The sequence below is a fragment of the Camellia sinensis genome, chromosome 8 (assembly GCF_055761805.1).
Source record: "Camellia sinensis isolate YWXY chromosome 8, ASM5576180v1, whole genome shotgun sequence".
Lineage (NCBI taxonomy): Eukaryota > Viridiplantae > Streptophyta > Magnoliopsida > Ericales > Theaceae > Camellia > Camellia sinensis.
The window spans coordinates 192,340,526-192,357,207 of record NC_138968.1 but is presented as its reverse complement, the minus strand read 5'-3'; the positions used below and the strand labels follow the sequence as shown (position 1 = coordinate 192,357,207).

Sequence of the window (16,682 nt, the reverse complement as noted above, 5' to 3'; positions counted from 1 at the left end):
ACAAAACTAAATGTTGTAAATTTTGTTAGATGACTCAACAGTGAGTGTTTTTTGATAATTCCATTAGGGGAATATGGTGTGTATACATATATATAATGCACAAAATAGTGTGTCCACAATAGTTAAATTGCAATATAAATCACACCTTAAATACATATTTTCATAATACTTGTTAAATTTTTTTAAAAAATTTACATAACAAAAGAATTTGTAAAAATTAATTACAGAAATATAAATAATTTATAATTTTACTTTTCAATATTTGTAATGTTTATTATTTATTTAAAAAAAAAAATTCAACTTTCAATTGAAGTGTAATTTCTCAATTATATTTTTTAATATAGACCTTATGACAAACATTAAAAAAAAGACCCACAACAACTGTAATTTCTAGGAAGGAGAAGGTTGATGTAATTATTATTATTATTATTATTATTATTATTATTATTATTACAATACTTGCTTTTTTCGAAGGAAGAAATTTCATGGAAATTAACTTTCAGACTTTGACATAGACGTTAACTTCTGTACAAAGGCCAAGTAGCTCGCAAGTAACGCAAATGTGCAGAGTATAGAAACGAGAGATACTAGTAATTTCTGTTCTCTCATCAATCAAAATCTTCCAACCAAACAGTTAACAATGGCTTCCTCTGTTGTTCCATCTTCATCGCGATCTCGATGGACATACGATGTGTTCTTGAGCTTTAGAGGCGAAGACACTCGCGATAACTTCGTCAGCCATCTATACACAGCGTTGGCTCATAAGGGAATTCACACCTTCAAAGACGATGAAAAGCTCGAAAGAGGAAAATCTATTTCTCCGGAACTCCGGAAAGCGATTCAAGAATCAAGGTTTTCAATTGTGCTTTTGTCCAATAACTATGCTTCTTCCAGATGGTGTTTTGATGAGGTTGTGGAGATACTTGAATGCAGCAACCCAACTGTTTATCCGATTTTCTATCACGTGAATCCATCGGAAGTGCGAAGCCAAACAGGGAGTTTTGGGGGTGGATTTGCGGAATTGGTGTCCAAACAGGGAGTATTGGGGATGGAGAAGGTACAAAGGTGGAGGAATGCCTTGGAGCAAGTTGCCAATTTATCTGGATGGCCTTACCCTAGTGATACAATTGTTAGGTATTTAATTAAAATATTCTCCTTTTGCTCTCTTTTTATTTATATGATTTAGATTGAAGATTCAATTCTGTTTGGTTTCAAAAACACTTTTTTTGTCTTTCATATTTTAGTCAATTTTTTATTTTTATTTTTTAGATGCATTTAATCTATAATATAAATGTACTTAACAAGTAAAATACAAAAATAAAAAACAAAAAAAGTTACAAAGATGTATTTAATTTTTATATATATATTTTTTGTATTTAGTAAATTAAATAAAAAAAAACAATTTTTGTACTTTTAAATATAACTAGATTAAAGATAATCTAAAAAAACAGACAGAGTTACGTTTTGAAATCATGTTTCTTAAATTTTAGTTGAATTGTTTATGTTTGTCTCTTTTTATTTGTTTTACTATTCCCCTAAATCTACAGGTCTGAATCAATGTTTATCCAAGAACTTGTTGGGATACTTTTTAGAAAATTAAACCATACATACTCGAGTGTCTCTGAAGACTTAGTTGGGATGGATTCTCCCATGGAGAAAGTGATTGAATCGTTGGGATTAGGGATGGATGATGCTCGTGCTGTGGGGATATGGGGAATGGGTGGAATGGGTGAGACAACTATTGCAAGAGCTATTTATGACCATATCTCTTCCCAATTTCAAGGTTCCAGTTTCATTGAAAATGTTAGAGAAGTTTCAGCAAAAAGTGGTCTGATAACCCTGCAAGAACAACTCATTTCCGAAATCTTAATGGAAAAAGATTTGAAAATAGGAAGTGTTGGTGCTGGAGTAAGTATGATAAGGAACATGGTATGCCGTAAAAAGGTTCTTATTGTTCTCGATGATGTGGATGAATCAACAGAACTTGAAAAATTGGTAGGAGAGCATCATTGGTTCGGTTTTGGAAGTAGAATCATTATAACAACTCGAAATCAACATGCATTAACTAGATATGGCATAGCACATATTTATGAGGCTGAGGAATTAAGAGAATATGAAGCTACAGAACTCTTTAAATCAAAAGCCTTCGGGAAACACCAGTAAATGAAAGACTATGGAGAATTGGTACATCGTGCAGTAAAGTATGCTAAAGGAGTTCCTTTAGCTCTCAAAGTTTTGGGTTCTTTTCTTTGTGGTCGAAACAAATATGAGTGGGAAAGTTCATTAAACAGGCTGAAAGAAAGCCCTCTGAATGAAGTTCAACAAGTACTCAGAATAAGTTACGATGCGTTACAATTGGTAGACAAGGAAATATTCTTAGATATTGCTTGTTTTTTCAGAGGGAAAAACAAAAATGATGTAACAAAAATTCTTGATAGTTGTGGCTTCCACCCAATTATTGGAATAGATGTCCTTGTTAAGAAGTCTCTCGTAACTCTCTCAGACAATAAGCTGATGATGCATGATTTGATACAAGAACTAGGGTGGTATATTGTTCGCCAGAAATCACCTAAAGAGCCTGGGCAGTGTAGTAGGTTGTGGCTTCAAGAAGATTTGACACGTGTGCTGATGGAGAATACGGTCAGCTTTATCAATCCCTTTGTTTCAACCTCAAATAGGTTTCTATCTTCACACCTATTTGAGTTTGAGGGGGGGTTATACACAGTATCATGTATAAGTCGCTCATGGCGCACTGTGCACCACCACAACCTCTGCTACATCGGTTAGTGTCTCCTATCCTGTTTTATTTTATGTATTAGTCTATTTTCTTGTTTTGTTACTCTCTCCAAACTCAAGTTGGTTAGTTCCTATCCCCCTTGAGTTTGCGGGGGGCTGTTAAAATGTACCAAAACCTACCACTACACCTACTCCACCCACTTCACCTACACCTACCACTACACCTACTCCACCCACTTCATCTACTCCACCTACTACATACCTACCTCCTCTAATCTTCTATATATAGGACTCATTGTAAACACAACAAATATCAATCAATAAAAACAATTCTCTTTATACATTGAATTTTAACATGGTATCAGAGCCATAAGATTTAAGCCTGTATTTCTTTGTCACCGGCGGGCAGCCGGCCGGCAACTTTGCCTTTGCTGCCCGCTGGAATTTTCTATCTGAGCTAAAGCCTTCCTCACTCTCTCAACTTCACCAAAACAGCTCTCTTTTCATCCACGGAAGAAGATCACCCAAGAAGCACCAATCTATTGTCCCTGTTGCAAGGTTGTTTGGGCCCGCAATTTTTGAAGCTTCAAAGCTGCAGGTTCTGTTCCTAGGAGTTGATGAAAAGAAGCATCCAGGGAAGCTTCCAAGAACTTATACACTCACACATAGTGATATAACCTCTAAGCTCACTCTGGCCATCTCTCAATCAATAAACAACTCTCAGTTACAGGGGTGGTACAATAAGTTTCAGAGAGATGAAGTTGTAGCAGAGTGGAAGAAAGTCCAGGAGAAAATGTCTCTCCATGTTCACTGTCACGTAAGTGGTGGCCACTTTCTATTAGATCTCTGTGCTAGGCTTAGATTCTTCATCTTCTCCAAGGAACTCCCTGTGGTTTTGAAGGCCTTTGTACATGGAGATGGGAATTTGTTCAACAACTATCCAGAATTAGAGGAAGCTCTGGTTTGGGTATATTTTCACTCCAACATTCCAGAATACAACAAGGTGGAGTGTTGGGGGCCACTCAAGGATGCTGCAGCACCTTCTAAGGTTAGTAGTTGTGGGTCCTACAAAGACAAAGGAGATGAAACCCCATCAATAAGCAGCTGGAACACGCCGAGCCTTCCATCATCTCTGCCACATTCAACACGATCCCCGAAGACATCATGTTGTTCCCACTTTCTTTATTATATATATATATATATATATCTCTTTTTATTATATTATATTAAAAAAAAAATCATCTCTCCTCCGTTTGATTTCGAGCTCTATTATTTTTATTTATTTTCTCCAAACCACTTTCCTTATTTCCCCCATCTTTCATTTTTGATTTCAAATATATTTTTATTATCTCTTTCTTTATTTTTCTTTCACATTATTTTTAATCTTTTTCCAATTCCATTCATACCATATAGCTTTGCACACCAAACCATATTTTATTCATCTCAGGGATCAACCCCGATCACAATTTTACACACACAAAAAAAAAAAAAAAAAAAAAAACAACAACAACAACAACAAACCACCACACACCACCAAAAGCTTTGTTTTCTTTTCTGCAGCCGGCCACCAACCGACCTCACTTCTTCGCCTATTCCGCCGATCTTTTCTTCTTGCCTCCGTCTTGGACGGCCCTTGACGGTGTTGCCTCCGTGTTTCCCACTACACTGGGCACGATCACTACTCCCTGCTCCTCCACTGCAGCATATGGCGGCCCTCCAAATCGAAACATAACGGTGGCCTTCCGCTTCAGCTCCTTGTTTTTTGCCCTTAGCACGCTTATCTCTGCTCGCGCATCCTTATACATGATTTGGAGCAGAGCCAGCTGGGAGTTTAACTGCTGCACCTCATTTGCCCTACTCTGTAGCCGGTTCGACAAGTTTGTCACCGCAGTCATGGTTTCCACACATGACTTCAAAGTATACTGATTGGCCTCAATATCAGTTTGCACCGCCATTTTTTGCTCCACAGACCGCATCGGAAAGTTCAACGGAGCAAAACCAGAGGTGTTTGGTTGAGGTTCACTGGCCACCGCACCAGTTATTTCTCTTGTGGACTCGTTCAGGTCTGGAAAGAGTGTGAGCAGACCACGGGAAGAGGAGGCCATGTTCTGGGTAGCTGGACGGGAAGAAGAGGCCATGTTTTTTGGGTTACTGAGTGTTTCAGCGACGCAGCGATTTCCGACTGGTACTTTAAGAGAAGGATTGGTTACAGAGTGTTTACAGAGTATTTCAGAATGCAAATGTTCGGCGGTTTCAGACTGGTTTGCACAGCCTCCGTCTCAACCTTGGTTAAATAGCCAAGGCAGACACGCGCATCGCGCGCCACTTGACGCCAGACGACAAAACGGGCGCGCAATCCAATGTGGTGACGCGCCTCGCCATCATGTCCGGCACATCTTTTTATGACTTGGGCTCGCCTTTTGATGGCACGCCTTTTGATGGCACGCCTTTTGAAAGATTGGGCACACCTTTTGAGGGTGCGACTTTTTAAGAGTCCGACAAGACTCTGTAAACTGTCCCGACATTGATTCCGGTTAGCTCCTTTATGGGTCCGACAAGACTCTGTAAACTGTCCCGACATTGATTCCGGTTAGTTTCTACAAGGGTCCAACAAGACTCTGTAAACTGTCACAACAACTGTCACAACATTGTCTGCTACAACGGTCCGACATGACCCCATAAACTGTCTTCTACATCGGTCTGACACCGCCATACAGTGTCCTCTACAACGTTATGACACCACCATACAGTGTCCTCTACAACGTTATGACACAACCATCCAGTGCCTTCACCAACGGTCTGACACGACCATACAGTGTCTCCTATCCTGTTTTATTTTATGTATTAGTCTATTTTCTTGTTTTGTTACTCTCTCCAAACTCAAGTTGGTTAGTTCCTATCCCCCTTGAGTTTGCGGGGGGCTGTTAAAATGTACCAAAACCTACCACTACACCTACTCCACCCACTTCACCTAAACCTACCACTACACCTACTCCACCCACTTCATCTACTCCACCTACTACATACCTACCTCCTCTAATCTTCTATATATAGGACTCATTGTAAACACAACAAATATCAATCAATAAAAACAATTCTCTTTATACATTGAATTTTAACAGAGATCTTATAGAAAAGCATGACCACTCTGAACTTATTTATTTAACAAAGCTAATTCTGCATAATTTTGTCAGCCTTTTAACATTGTGTTGCTGTTATTTGCTTGTGCTTATTAGGGAACAAAAAAAGTGGAAGACATAGCTGTGGATTTTCCTGACCTAGGACATCAAGATCCCAAGGACATTGGCCTGAAAGAATTGAAGTTGAGGCCTAAAGCTTTTGCAAAGATGTTGAACTTGAGAATTCTCAAAATGTGTTGTATGCACCTCACAGAAGACCTCAAATATCTTTCTAACAGGTTAAGATATCTTGATTGGTGCGGATACCCTATGAAATGCATGCCTTCAACATTTCAACCAGATCATCTTGTTGAACTTCACTTAACTTATAGCAGAGCATTGAACAACTTTGGGAGGGAACAATGGTATGAATGTGCATTGTGTTTAATTATTCTAAATAAGATGCAAAGTCCTTGACACAGTATATTTTTCGTAATTTCTTTTTATTTTTTGTTTTTCTTCAGCCACATCTAGGCATTTTGAGGATCATGAATCTTAGTCACTCAACATATCTAACCAAGAGCCCAAACTTCACAAAGGTCCCAAATCTTGAAATATTGATTCTTGAAGGTTGTACAAGTTTGGTTTATCTTCATCCATCCATTGGAATTCTTAGAACGCTTATTTGCCTCAACATGAAGGACTGCAAAAATCTCAAGAGTCTTCCAAGTGACATTCAATTGGAATCTCTTGAAGTTCTTAATGTCTCTGGGTGCTCAAAGCTTGAAAACGTTTCAGTCAACTTTGGATATATGAAATGTTTATCAGAGCTTTATTTAGATGGGATTGGTGTAAGTGAACTTCCACCTTCAGTTGGACATCTTACCAGTCTTGGTTCATTGAATCTAAGCAATTGTAAAAATTTGAAAAGTATTCCAGACAGCATTTGCCAGTTGAAAGCTCTTACAAGTCTAGACCTCTCTGGGTGCTCCAAAGTTGGCAAACCTCCACAAGATGTGGGTTTCCTGGACTGTTTAAAGGAGCTTCGTGCAGATTGCACTGCAATTAGACAAGTCCCCTCCTCCATTGGACTTATAAAGAAACTAAAAATATTATCCTTTGGGGGGTGTAAAGGACTAACATCTAATTCATGGAGTTCTTTTTTCTTGCCTTCAACTTTGCTTAGATGGAGAGAGAATTCCATGACTTTGGAACTAGCAGCTTTGTCAAGGTTAGAGTCTTTACAAGAACTAGATCTCAGTTACTGTAATTTAAAATCTATCCCCACATCCATTTGCCACATCTACTCGTTGCAACAATTAAATCTCAGTGGAAACACCATTGAAAGTTTACCTGCAAGCATGAATCAACTTTCGAAGCTGTCAGGCTTGCATTTGGAAGGTTGCAAGAGGCTTAAAGAACTGCCAGAGCTTTCATCATCAGTACATAGAATACTAGCCGATGATTGCACATCATTAAGAACAATATTGAGTCCATCCACATTCAAAAATGTTGACCTCTTTTCCTTCATGAATTGCTTCAAACTGGTTGAGAACAAGCAGAACAACATCCTGACAGAAAAATTTCTTTCAAATCTATTTCAGGTTCTGTCTCTGTCTCTGTCTCTGTCTCTGTCTGTGTGTGTGTGTGTGCGCGCGCGCGCGTGCACGTGTGCAAGCATTGTGACCAATCTCTATTGTGCAGAGGAATTCTAGTGGACAACAATCTGTTTCTTTTATTGTTTTGCCCGGGAGTGAGATTCCAAAGTGGTTCAGTCATCAGAGTAAGGGTTCTTCAATATCTTTTGAGTTGCCTCCACATTGGTATAACAGCAGGTTCTTGGGAATTATTTTAGCTGCTGTTGTAATCAAGGATAAATCCAAGTTCCACGAGTGCTTTTCTTTTAAGATGACGTTTAAGCGCCTTGGTACTCAGACGATCATCGGAAAATGCTGTACACCGCTACTACATTTTCGATTAGCGAATTCTGGAAACGTGCGAGTTATTTATTTCCCATGCACTGATTTTCTGGAACTAATGAAAGATCTTATGGAGCAATTGAATGAGGGTGGAATTGAATTTCAAGTTTGTTTAGTTCAAGTCAGTCATGGATGCTCAGTTGGAGGACTTGAAAGGGATTTTGTACTTTATGATAGTGGGAAAGCAACATGCTGTGCAGGTGAACTTGAACGGGTACATGTTGTTGACGTGGAAAAGTTCGGTGTCCATTTACTATACGAGAAAGCTGATGAAGCAGCATTTATTATATACAGACCTGAAGATAACATGGGTGTGGGTGTGTTCCATGGAGACTTGGATAGATCAGTAGAAGTTGCTAATGCTAGTGCTAGTGCTGCTACATCAAAGAGAAAACGGGATGACAACAATGACTATGATGCAGCAGTAGTAGGACCCAGTGGAAGTGGCGGATTTGATCAAGAGGAGAAGGACCACCTCAATAGCAAAAGGCTTAGGACCAAGTGAAATTGGCAGCTTTGACTAGGTATGTACCTTGAACTCAGTAACTTAGCACCAACTAAAAATGTCTTCAACTCACACACTCCACTGCAAATGTCTTCAATTACAAGCAAGGAAAATAATAATAACAATACTGAAAAGGACCACCAGAAAATAAACTTAGAATAAATGTAACTATTATATTTGCTAGGATAAATTTCAAAGGAGTCAAATGGATCTAATTTAAAATGTACTTTTAAAGAATGATAATAAAATATAGTTATGGTACCTAAAGTATGCATTTCGTATAACTTTTTTCGTATATTTTATAATTATTAGGTTAATTTAAACAGCCATTTGAAATTAAAACAATTTGACTCAAATTGAAAACTTTAGAGATGAAATTGATAAAATTTTGATTAGAAGGACTAAAGTAGTATAGTGCACATACTTTGAACACTATAGATGTATTTTTATCTTATTTATTTGTCTCAATGTTGTTGAGAATTTCTGAGTTCTCAATCAACAATTTTTCCTTGATGCTGGATTTTAGACTATGTTTGGATGACTTTAATCAAAGAAAAATGGAACAGAATCTCATTAGCAGGAAACACATTACAACGAATAAAAATCACGTGTCAATATATTCAAATGTTTGATTTGGAATCGATCCTACTTTTATGAAAACGAAAACAATTTACCAAACAAGTTTTTGTGTTCAATTTCCCAAACAAAAAAGAAAAAAGAAGAAAAGAAGATAACCAAAATGTTAAAACTATTCAAAACATTGAAATGTAACTCAAGTTTGCATTTACAGGACTGCAATATTTGGGAATAGAGTGCCATGGTCGAGATCTTTCAGATATGCGGAAGCAAGACCTTTTCTGAATGTGACATTCATAGTAGGAGAGCAATGGTTGACACTATTCTAGTATTTTCATGTGTTTCATTTCTTTTAGATGATGTGGGAATTGCTTTACATTAATGGCAAAAAATAGTCCATTTCTGGTACAAAAAATTTGAGCATTTGTCTACTTTCTTCATTTTTGAAGTGGAAATGATTGTAGAAATAGACAAATTGAAAGATTGCTTGTTCAAACTCCAGCACACTGGCCTCTATATGAACAACAAAGGTAAATATTACTTCTTTATATTTTTCTTACCAATGTGCAGAACAGTATAATGTAATAGCTTAATCATAGAACCCAAGGGGTCCAGCCGTGTGACAAGATGAGAAGAATTATTACCATTTGATAATTTCAGAGTTTCTGGACAATATCTAAGCAGAAAAACAGAGAAAACAAAGTTTGACGGAATAATTCTAGCATTATGAGTAAATTTAATATTGTTGGTACAGGTACAAGGTACAAGCACAACAGACACACTAGAAGTTACAAAGGGTAACTGGACAAGATCCAACTCATCAGTGAGCTTCTAATTGAATGGATCTTTGTTGTCTATTTCTAAAATAGATAAGTTCAGAATTGAACTCATCAAAGATTTCTAACCTCATTGTTGTACACCTAGAACCACCCAATTTGGATCATTAGGGAGACAAAGCTAATTGCCCTAAATCCTTTTCTGTTATTACCATTTCTCTTTGGATTGCTGATGGCCTCGTACACAGGATCATTATTGATAGCTCATGGATGAAGGATACTTTGCTTGTAGGAGGAGCTTGGGTAGCTTTGGATGAATTTGATAGACAGACTACAGTGCACACTGCAGCCTTCTTTGCACTATCGGCATCTACGGTAGAAGCCAAGGCGTGTCTTGATGCAGCTTGAAGTTCTGTAGATCACAATGTCAAGACTGTTAACAGATACATATCAGCTGAAGCTTGGATCGGCGGTCTATTGTTAAGGATATTAAGATGTTCTCTAATACGGTTGAGTATATTCGTATTACAAAAGTCCCTAGGATTGTTGTTGGTGTAAGCCCATAGAAAGGCAAAAGCTGCTTTTAGATGATACAGCAAATTTTTTGTTGTACTTTTGTATATCTATATATATGTTGGCTTTTTGGCTTTTCGAAGGGTATTTTTGTGAATGTGAGCGTGCCAGTAAGGATCAATCAGTCCTTACAGAAATTGTGATTGCCAACCAATTATCAGACGATTGTGTTTTAGTTCTTTTCAGCCTTAATGAAGAGGACTTTTACTGGTGGATTGACTTAGGAGAAATTAATAGAAATAACAGTAATATGAAGAACAATTGAAGTATTTCATAAAAATGAACACTTACAATGGTCCGAACTCAGCCTCGAAAAGGTTTACAACAGCAATCTACTTGAATCTACTTGAATCTACTTGAAGCTACTCCTATGAATCGAGGTGCAGTGCAGGCATTTAAAGTGCAGGTATTTAAAGAACAGGTATTTAAAGAACAAGTATTTAAAGACTGGAAATGTAAAAGATTGGAAAAGAAAATATATGAAGTAAATGACTGATTTGTATGATCTGAGTCCCTCCTTTTTTCTGGGGGCTCTCCTGCTATTTATACTTGTCAGTGATGACCTTCGAACTGCACTTCGAACCGTCGAACTGCTCCTCCATGATCGCTGATCATGCTTCCTTACAAGTAGTTCCATTACGCCATTACTGGCAGTTAAGCTTCCCTCTTGTACTTGAATTTGAATATGAGTAACCGTTGAAGATATGTCATCTTGCACCCCGTTATTGATCTAGTGTTACTCAGATCATGTGAGGATCAATATTTATTGCCACGTGTACGATCGGGATTAAAGGCTTGAATAACCTTCCTTTATTACCCTTACTCTGCCACGTGTCGAACTGTAACTGGCTTTTACAAAATATGTAGCCAACATTACCCCCCGCACTAATATACCCAATACTTGGTGATATTAGTGAATTACAATTTTCCCGCGCCTCTAGATCGTGTATGGAGTCCAAATTCTAGAAGTACAACCGTCATCCATTTGGTGATCATTTGCATTAACTCGTTGAACATCCCAATACCTTAGTATTCGAACAGGCTATGGCTGCATCAACTTCCCTTACTACTGATCAAGCATATGAAGAGTCTTTGAGTGATGTTATTCCTCCTCGAAAGAATCTCCACGCATTCATTAGCCATCTTTACCCGCCCTTCTCTATTCAGGTAATGGAGGCTTTTGCAGATTATAAACCTTTGGACTACGAACACATGGCCTTTAATCCCTTGGTTTACAATCTTACAGACACAAAGAGTTCTTCCCCTAAGCTCCCTTTGTATTTTGACCGAACTACTCTCAAGCCTTTGCTTCGACAAGTTGCAAATATGGACTTAGGAAACTCTTCTTCACAGACCTCTGCATGGGATGAAACTGTAAACTCTTCACCCTCTGGGGCTTCTGGCTGGACAAGCTGGTCAACTCCTGAGACTTACGATTTAAGGGAGCGAATCAATCACCATTTTGTTGAGTTCACTGACCCCTTGGAGTTTTCCTCCTACGCTCGAAGCTCAGTGGTCTACCCTTACGTGCCCATTGACCTTCGACGTAACTTGGAAGAGACTCTACTTGTGGCTTGGTATACTTCTTCCATGCCTACAAAGATAATGCACCCTGCCCGGCGTCCAGAAGAAGCACAAGGGTATACCCCTTCATTCTTAGCCAAGAAGGCGAAGATTTGTTCTTCTGATTGGCTTGATTACATTAATGCCTTTGTTCCTTCTGCCCCCGTGCCATCTCCCATAATAGAGGCATCCACACCCTCTTCTGCATCTTCTGAGATAGAAACATCTACTCCCTTCCCTTTGTCTTCTGAAGCAGAGCCATCTACTCTCTTCCCATCTTCCGAAGCAGGATCATCTTCTCCTTCTCCTTCTCCCATTCTTTCTTGGACAGAGAAACTAAGACTTGCCCTTCCGATGGACAAAGTTTTTCCACCTTACCAACCTCCGTCACCCCCTTCTCCAGCCGAGCGAAAGCAAGCTCAACTTTTGCTTGCGGCTTTCTCCCACCTGCCCTTCAATGTTCTTGAGGATGACATTCCTCTTAAGAACTTTCAATGGGCTTGTGATGTTCTGACTAGGGGTCATGTCCTCAACCCTATTGCCCAAGCAGAGCTTCATTTGTTTTTAGACCAACTCCCAGTGCTCCTCTACTGGCATCAAAATTCTAAGATCATCATCCAAAATCTGGATCAACTTTTATCTCTCCGAATTCATGCTCAGTATGAAGCAGAGAATTTTATTGAAGAGTTCGATGACTTCAGGAATAAAGACTCTGCGTACTGGGATGATTTGGTCATAGATGAATTGGAACAAAAATCGAGGGAAGAGGCTTTCGAAGCAAAGGCTGAAGAACTCTATTATGAAGTGAGAGCTCATCAGCTTATGCAACTAACTTTGGAAGAGATAGAAGAAATAATAAAGAAAGAACAGAAATTTATTGACCATTGCTGGACAAAATTTCATGACCTTGTTATTTATTCTATTCCTTATTTTTATGAGCTTGAATTTGTACCCAGATAGGGTTACTTAATGTAATCATCTTGGCTTTAATGTAAACAAAGTCTTTCTGTATTTAACACTGTTTGACTTTGTTTCCTTTTATCTTTATTTTTAACAGCTAACTCGTAACTTCGAATTTGAACAATCTCATCCTTCGAATCAATTGTTTAATGAAGTACTAAAAGAACCAATCATGTCCTTTTCCAATTCATGGTGTAAAATTGGCAATTCTGGCAGATATTATTTTAGTACTTCGAATGACTTTACTCTTCAACACTAATTGTAACCAATATATGGTCATGGTTGATAAAGCCAATTAATTTTAAACTGATCTCTTTTGGCTTCGAAGGGCAACCTATGGCAATTCCTTCTTGCTCATATAGAAACCAATGATTGGTCTTGGATGTTTCGAACAGTGCCCTTCTTCCTTAAAGAGTCCTAGGGTTTGCTTCGAATGTTGTCATTTTGACTGATAACCTTCAAACAGGTCTTTAGATTTTTTAAAGTAGACCAATACTTTGAGCATTCAAGCATTTTTAAGCATGTAGTATGCTCCGAACAGCGTTTCTCATACTTAGAGAATACTAGGTTTTGCTCCGAAGGTCGTTACTTTGGTTTATAGCCCCTAAACAGACTCATAACCAAGCAATTTAGTACCTGCATATACTAGGCTTCGAAGCCGACTTATGTATTTCGAAGCCGTTGTTATTTGATTTTTTGACGTCAAGATCTTGTTTTCGAAGCCAAATATTTCATTTCGAAGCTGGCCCCAATCCCCGGAATAAGCTTTTCCCTCCAAAATTATCAATATTGGAAGAAATTCCTCGCATTCGTACTTTTAGTACTTAACGACTTATGGGGTATAATTTCGGACACAAAGGTTTTAAAACCCTCTCGTTTCGTGTTCCGAAATCTCTTGCCTTTTACAAACCCTTCTCTCTACTGGTTCTTCTGATCTTCTTTGCTCTTCTTTTGCTTACTACCAATGGATCCCTCCTCTCTAAAAGTACTTGCTGGCGACCAAATCAGTCCTACCATGGCTTTGAAACGTTGTATCGATGAAGAAATCAGCAAGCTGACATCTGGTGAGTCAAGTAACATCGATGGTCGTCTTTTCGTTCCTCGCCACAGCAACAAACAGGAGTACGTCCTAGGTCCTATCTTCCGGGAGGTTCCTGCTCAACTCCCAGCTCTGTACCCTCGTTTGGAGGACCATTTCCTTCTTTACGAAGGAAGGCTTGATTGGGGAACTTGGAGGGTAAACCGTCCTCATCGTTGCTGGCCGACATTGAGGACTGAATGGGAGGAATGGTATGACAGAGTGGTGCCTGCGAGAGAGGATGACCTACAAGAGCTTTATATCCTCGATGCCCTTCGACTTTCCAGGTTCATTATTCCTGAAGACCCCTTTTTGATTCCTGCTGCCTTATGTTTTTGGAATATGGCTTTCAATTTCTTCCAGTTTCGGTGTGGTATGATGGCCCCCACCGTTCTTGATATTTGCCATCTCCTAGGGCTTTCACCCCATGGTTCTCCTTTTACTCCCAACTATCCAGACCTTCCTGTCAAATTTTCTCTCCCAGCCATAAACTCTTCTTATAGTGACTTTGTAAAGGCTGAAAATAAGAGAGAAGGTCCTGTGCGGGACAGAGAATTCTTCTCCTTTATATTATACTGGTTATGCAAATTCCTCTTTTGCACCTCATCTCAGAGGATTATGCCTGAGTTTGCTCCACTTGCGAAGGCACTCGTCTTGAAGAAACATATCGCTCTTGCTCCTTATCTTCTAGGTTATGTCTACAGAACCTGCTCCCAATTTTGCGAAAAACCCCTCGATGCTAACCAAGGAGGTCCCCTCTGGGTGCTCCAACTCTGGCTCTTTGCTTATTTCACTGACCTACATCCCAAGTGTTTAGGATTCCTTGTTCAGGATCCTAGTACTTACGGGGAAAAATATGCTAGGATTGCCCTTTACCCTGCTTCCTTTGCTTATTACTTCACCTTCTTTTATCAACTTCCTATCTCTCCATCTGCTTCCTTCTTTTGTCCTTTCGAAGCCAATAGAGGGCCAACCTGGCTACAATCTTTTCTGGCTGATAAGGAATGTTCCACTTCTCCCCATAAAGATATGTGGGCCTCTATATTATTACCAAGGGAGCTGTTCATTGGCACTCTGAACCCTCGAGCCTATAAATGCATATCTGAGGTATACTGCCCTTCTCAATTTGCAAGGCAATTTGGGCTCTCTCAAGGGATACCTGTTCCTCTTTGCAGTCTTTCAAATGTCCATCTCACTGCCAGAGATTTGAGAATACCCAAATCCAAACCAGAGGCAGCAGTACTCAGACTGCTGAAGGAATTGAGTGAATTCCAATTTATCCCCTTTCGCCCTTTTGGCTCAGTCTTAAAAAGGTTTAAGAACTGGTGGACAGCCAATATGGAAGTGCGCCTCTCTGCACATCCTCATGACTTATTGGTGGGGTTGGGATTGCCTTCGAAGGATAAGTCAACAACAGCCCAGAGCACTTCTCCCCCTCCTGAAGTTGTCACCACTACTCCTGCCACTTTACCCCTTCCAGCCAGGGTTACTAGAGCTGCTTCGAAGAAGGGTGAGTATCTTCAAGTTCTTCTCCTCCCCTTTTATTTCTGAATCTTTTGTTGGTTTTCTTATACTCATGCTTTTAGTGTAGGGTCTCCACAAGAAGAGTCTCCCAAGAGAGCCGAGACTTTAGCTATTCTCAAGAAGAAACAACAACAAAAAACAAAAAGGAGACTAGTCCTTCCTCCTGAAGTACCTGAATCTCTTGAAGAAGAAAGAGAAGTTGAGTCAGAGAAGGAAGTGCCCTTACAAAGAGCAAAGAGACAAAAGGTAGCTGTGTCTTCATCTGATGCCATTGAAAATCCTGTTAGCGAGGCAATCGTCATAATAGCGGAGAAAGAACTTATCTCTGGAGAGTCTGAACCCCGATCCGAAGAAGGGGAGGTTGGAAAAGAATTGGTTGTATCTTTGCCGAGGGAGAAGAGAAAGAGAATGACTGTTCCTGTCATTGACCATGTTGAGGATTCTACTCATAAGGCAGTCGAACAAGAACATTCCAAGGCAATCGTTGTATTTGAGAGGGCCAAGAAAAGATGGCAAGAACAAAGAGAGGAAGCTGCTGCTGCCGATGCAGCACAAGAGGAAATGGTAAGAAGGCAGCAGACTGCTGGACATTACTCTCGCCGCAGTTCTCCCATCAGTACTAGCGCCTCTGGAACAAGTAATTTCTTTCATACCTCTGCTGTTTTTTACTTTGTCAGCTTGTGGTATTGAAGTTTAACATTGTTCTGCATTTCTTCCTTTTGCAGCGACAACTACTGCACTCACCTTTCCAATGAGACCTTCCTCAATTTCAGTTGAGGTTGACCAAATGCAGAATGTCAGGGTTGTTCGAGTCGTGCTTCCACTTCAAAAGCCTATATTTGTCATATCTTCTTTAGACTCCAGTATTCCTGCATCTCCTTTTCTTGGATTAAGGCCATACCTCCCTTTTTTGGCTCGTAACCTACCTCAATTTATTTTTCCTTCGAGCCTTGCTCTTTCTCCATCCTTTGTAGAAACTCCAACTGCTACTCCATTCCCAATGGCAGTTGATTCTTCCACAAAAGACACTGGTAGCCCTTCAATTCATGGTTCATCACCAATGCCCACTTCCAGTCCCTCTTCTCTTGATTTGCTGGTGGCCAAGACCATAGAGGCTGCCAAAGATGCTCCATCCGTTTCTCCCATCCCTATGCAGCCCTTTGCGTCTTCCACCACAACACTCTCTATGCCCTTAATGTCAAGGGATGAGGTAGACATTTTTGAAGGAAGACTAGCTAGTCTCTTTGACATACCTTCTACCTCTCCCACCTCTACTGCTGAAGCTGAGCCATT

The 16,682-nt window shown here is 39.5% G+C and overlaps 4 protein-coding genes across 9 annotated transcripts; all 4 read left to right on the top strand.

The window, feature by feature from the left end:
- The first annotated feature begins 518 nt into the window (after nucleotides 1–518).
- Nucleotides 519–2,641, top strand: LOC114302663 (disease resistance protein RPV1-like). The gene is made up of 2 exons (XM_082884483.1): nucleotides 519–1,134; nucleotides 1,548–2,641. Exons 1-2 carry the CDS (start codon nucleotides 641–643, stop codon nucleotides 2,161–2,163), a joined length of 1,110 nt encoding a protein of 369 aa, XP_082740609.1. The 5' UTR covers nucleotides 519–640; the 3' UTR covers nucleotides 2,164–2,641.
- LOC114318976 (disease resistance protein RUN1-like) lies at nucleotides 2,164–6,517 on the top strand. The gene is made up of 3 exons (XM_082884484.1): nucleotides 2,164–2,640; nucleotides 5,973–6,280; nucleotides 6,380–6,517. Exons 1-3 carry the CDS (start codon nucleotides 2,164–2,166, stop codon nucleotides 6,387–6,389), a joined length of 795 nt encoding a protein of 264 aa, XP_082740610.1. The 3' UTR covers nucleotides 6,390–6,517.
- Nucleotides 2,812–5,855, top strand: LOC145797404 (uncharacterized). The gene has a single exon (XM_082884481.1). It carries the CDS (start codon nucleotides 3,530–3,532, stop codon nucleotides 4,466–4,468), a length of 939 nt encoding a protein of 312 aa, XP_082740607.1. The 5' UTR covers nucleotides 2,812–3,529; the 3' UTR covers nucleotides 4,469–5,855.
- On the top strand, nucleotides 6,404–10,324 carry LOC114319004 (uncharacterized). 6 transcript variants are annotated; one of them, XR_014338928.1, is made up of 5 exons: nucleotides 6,404–7,459; nucleotides 7,560–8,358; nucleotides 9,130–9,228; nucleotides 9,365–9,445; nucleotides 9,984–10,324. XR_014338928.1 is itself a non-coding variant. In XM_082884482.1 (3 exons), the coding sequence occupies exons 1-2, from the start codon at nucleotides 6,404–6,406 to the stop codon at nucleotides 8,337–8,339; spliced, it is 1,836 nt and encodes a 611-aa protein (XP_082740608.1). In that variant the 3' UTR covers nucleotides 8,340–8,358; nucleotides 9,130–10,318. The 6 variants fall into 6 exon arrangements, 1 of the variants encoding a protein (XP_082740608.1); XR_014338927.1 differs by having other exon boundaries at nucleotides 9,670–10,318; XR_014338925.1 differs by having other exon boundaries at nucleotides 9,130–9,445.
- The last annotated feature ends 6,358 nt before the right edge of the window (nucleotides 10,325–16,682 follow it).

Bases quoted from the DNA above. Each gene is read 5' to 3' on its own strand.
- LOC114319004 (XM_082884482.1), top strand. From the start codon at position 6,404: ATGAATCTTAGTCACTCAACATATCTAACCAAGAGCCCAAACTTCACA. The intron at 7,460-7,559 runs GTTCTGTCTCTG...TCTATTGTGCAG, and splicing joins TTCTTTCAAATCTATTTCAG to AGGAATTCTAGTGGACAACA.
- LOC114302663 (XM_082884483.1), top strand. From the start codon at position 641: ATGGCTTCCTCTGTTGTTCCATCTTCATCGCGATCTCGATGGACATAC. The intron at 1,135-1,547 runs GTATTTAATTAA...CTAAATCTACAG, and splicing joins CCTAGTGATACAATTGTTAG to GTCTGAATCAATGTTTATCC.
- LOC114318976 (XM_082884484.1), top strand. From the start codon at position 2,164: ATGAAAGACTATGGAGAATTGGTACATCGTGCAGTAAAGTATGCTAAA. The intron at 2,641-5,972 runs GTCAGCTTTATC...TGTGCTTATTAG, and splicing joins GTGTGCTGATGGAGAATACG to GGAACAAAAAAAGTGGAAGA.
- LOC145797404 (XM_082884481.1), top strand. From the start codon at position 3,530: ATGTCTCTCCATGTTCACTGTCACGTAAGTGGTGGCCACTTTCTATTA.